Source organism: Penaeus monodon, chromosome 30 (genome assembly GCF_015228065.2).
Source record: "Penaeus monodon isolate SGIC_2016 chromosome 30, NSTDA_Pmon_1, whole genome shotgun sequence".
NCBI classification, from domain to species: Eukaryota; Metazoa; Arthropoda; class Malacostraca; order Decapoda; family Penaeidae; genus Penaeus; species Penaeus monodon.
This window is the reverse complement of record NC_051415.1, coordinates 12,323,641-12,323,876: the sequence shown is the minus strand read 5'-3', so window position 1 is coordinate 12,323,876 and position 236 is coordinate 12,323,641. Positions and strand designations below refer to the sequence as shown.

The 236-nt window shown below is 35.2% G+C and overlaps 1 protein-coding gene across 1 annotated transcript in view; it reads left to right on the top strand.

Moving 5' to 3' along the window:
- Positions 1–236, top strand: part of LOC119592525 (steroidogenic acute regulatory protein-like) — a gene marked incomplete in the record, with an annotated part of 15,796 nt that overhangs the window by 5,396 nt on the left and 10,164 nt on the right. Inside the window, 1 exon segment of the mRNA XM_037941382.1 lies at positions 91–144. Within this exon segment, the coding sequence (XP_037797310.1) occupies positions 91–144 (54 nt within the window).

Genomic DNA, 236 nt, shown 5'->3' with positions numbered 1-236 from the left:
AAATGCAGTCATGCAGTATAGTCATTTTAGAAATAAATGAGTAAACAGTACAATAATATACTAATGATTGCATTTGTAAATCTTTTCCAGCTGACAACGGCAGGGAGCTGTGCTTTCCTCATAGCTAAGACATTACTTTATACGGTAAGTATAGAGAAAAGGAATGTCCCAAAATGTTGAAACTGTAGTCCTTCTCTGGTTTGTGTATTTAGTAATACATTACCCCGATGCCACTT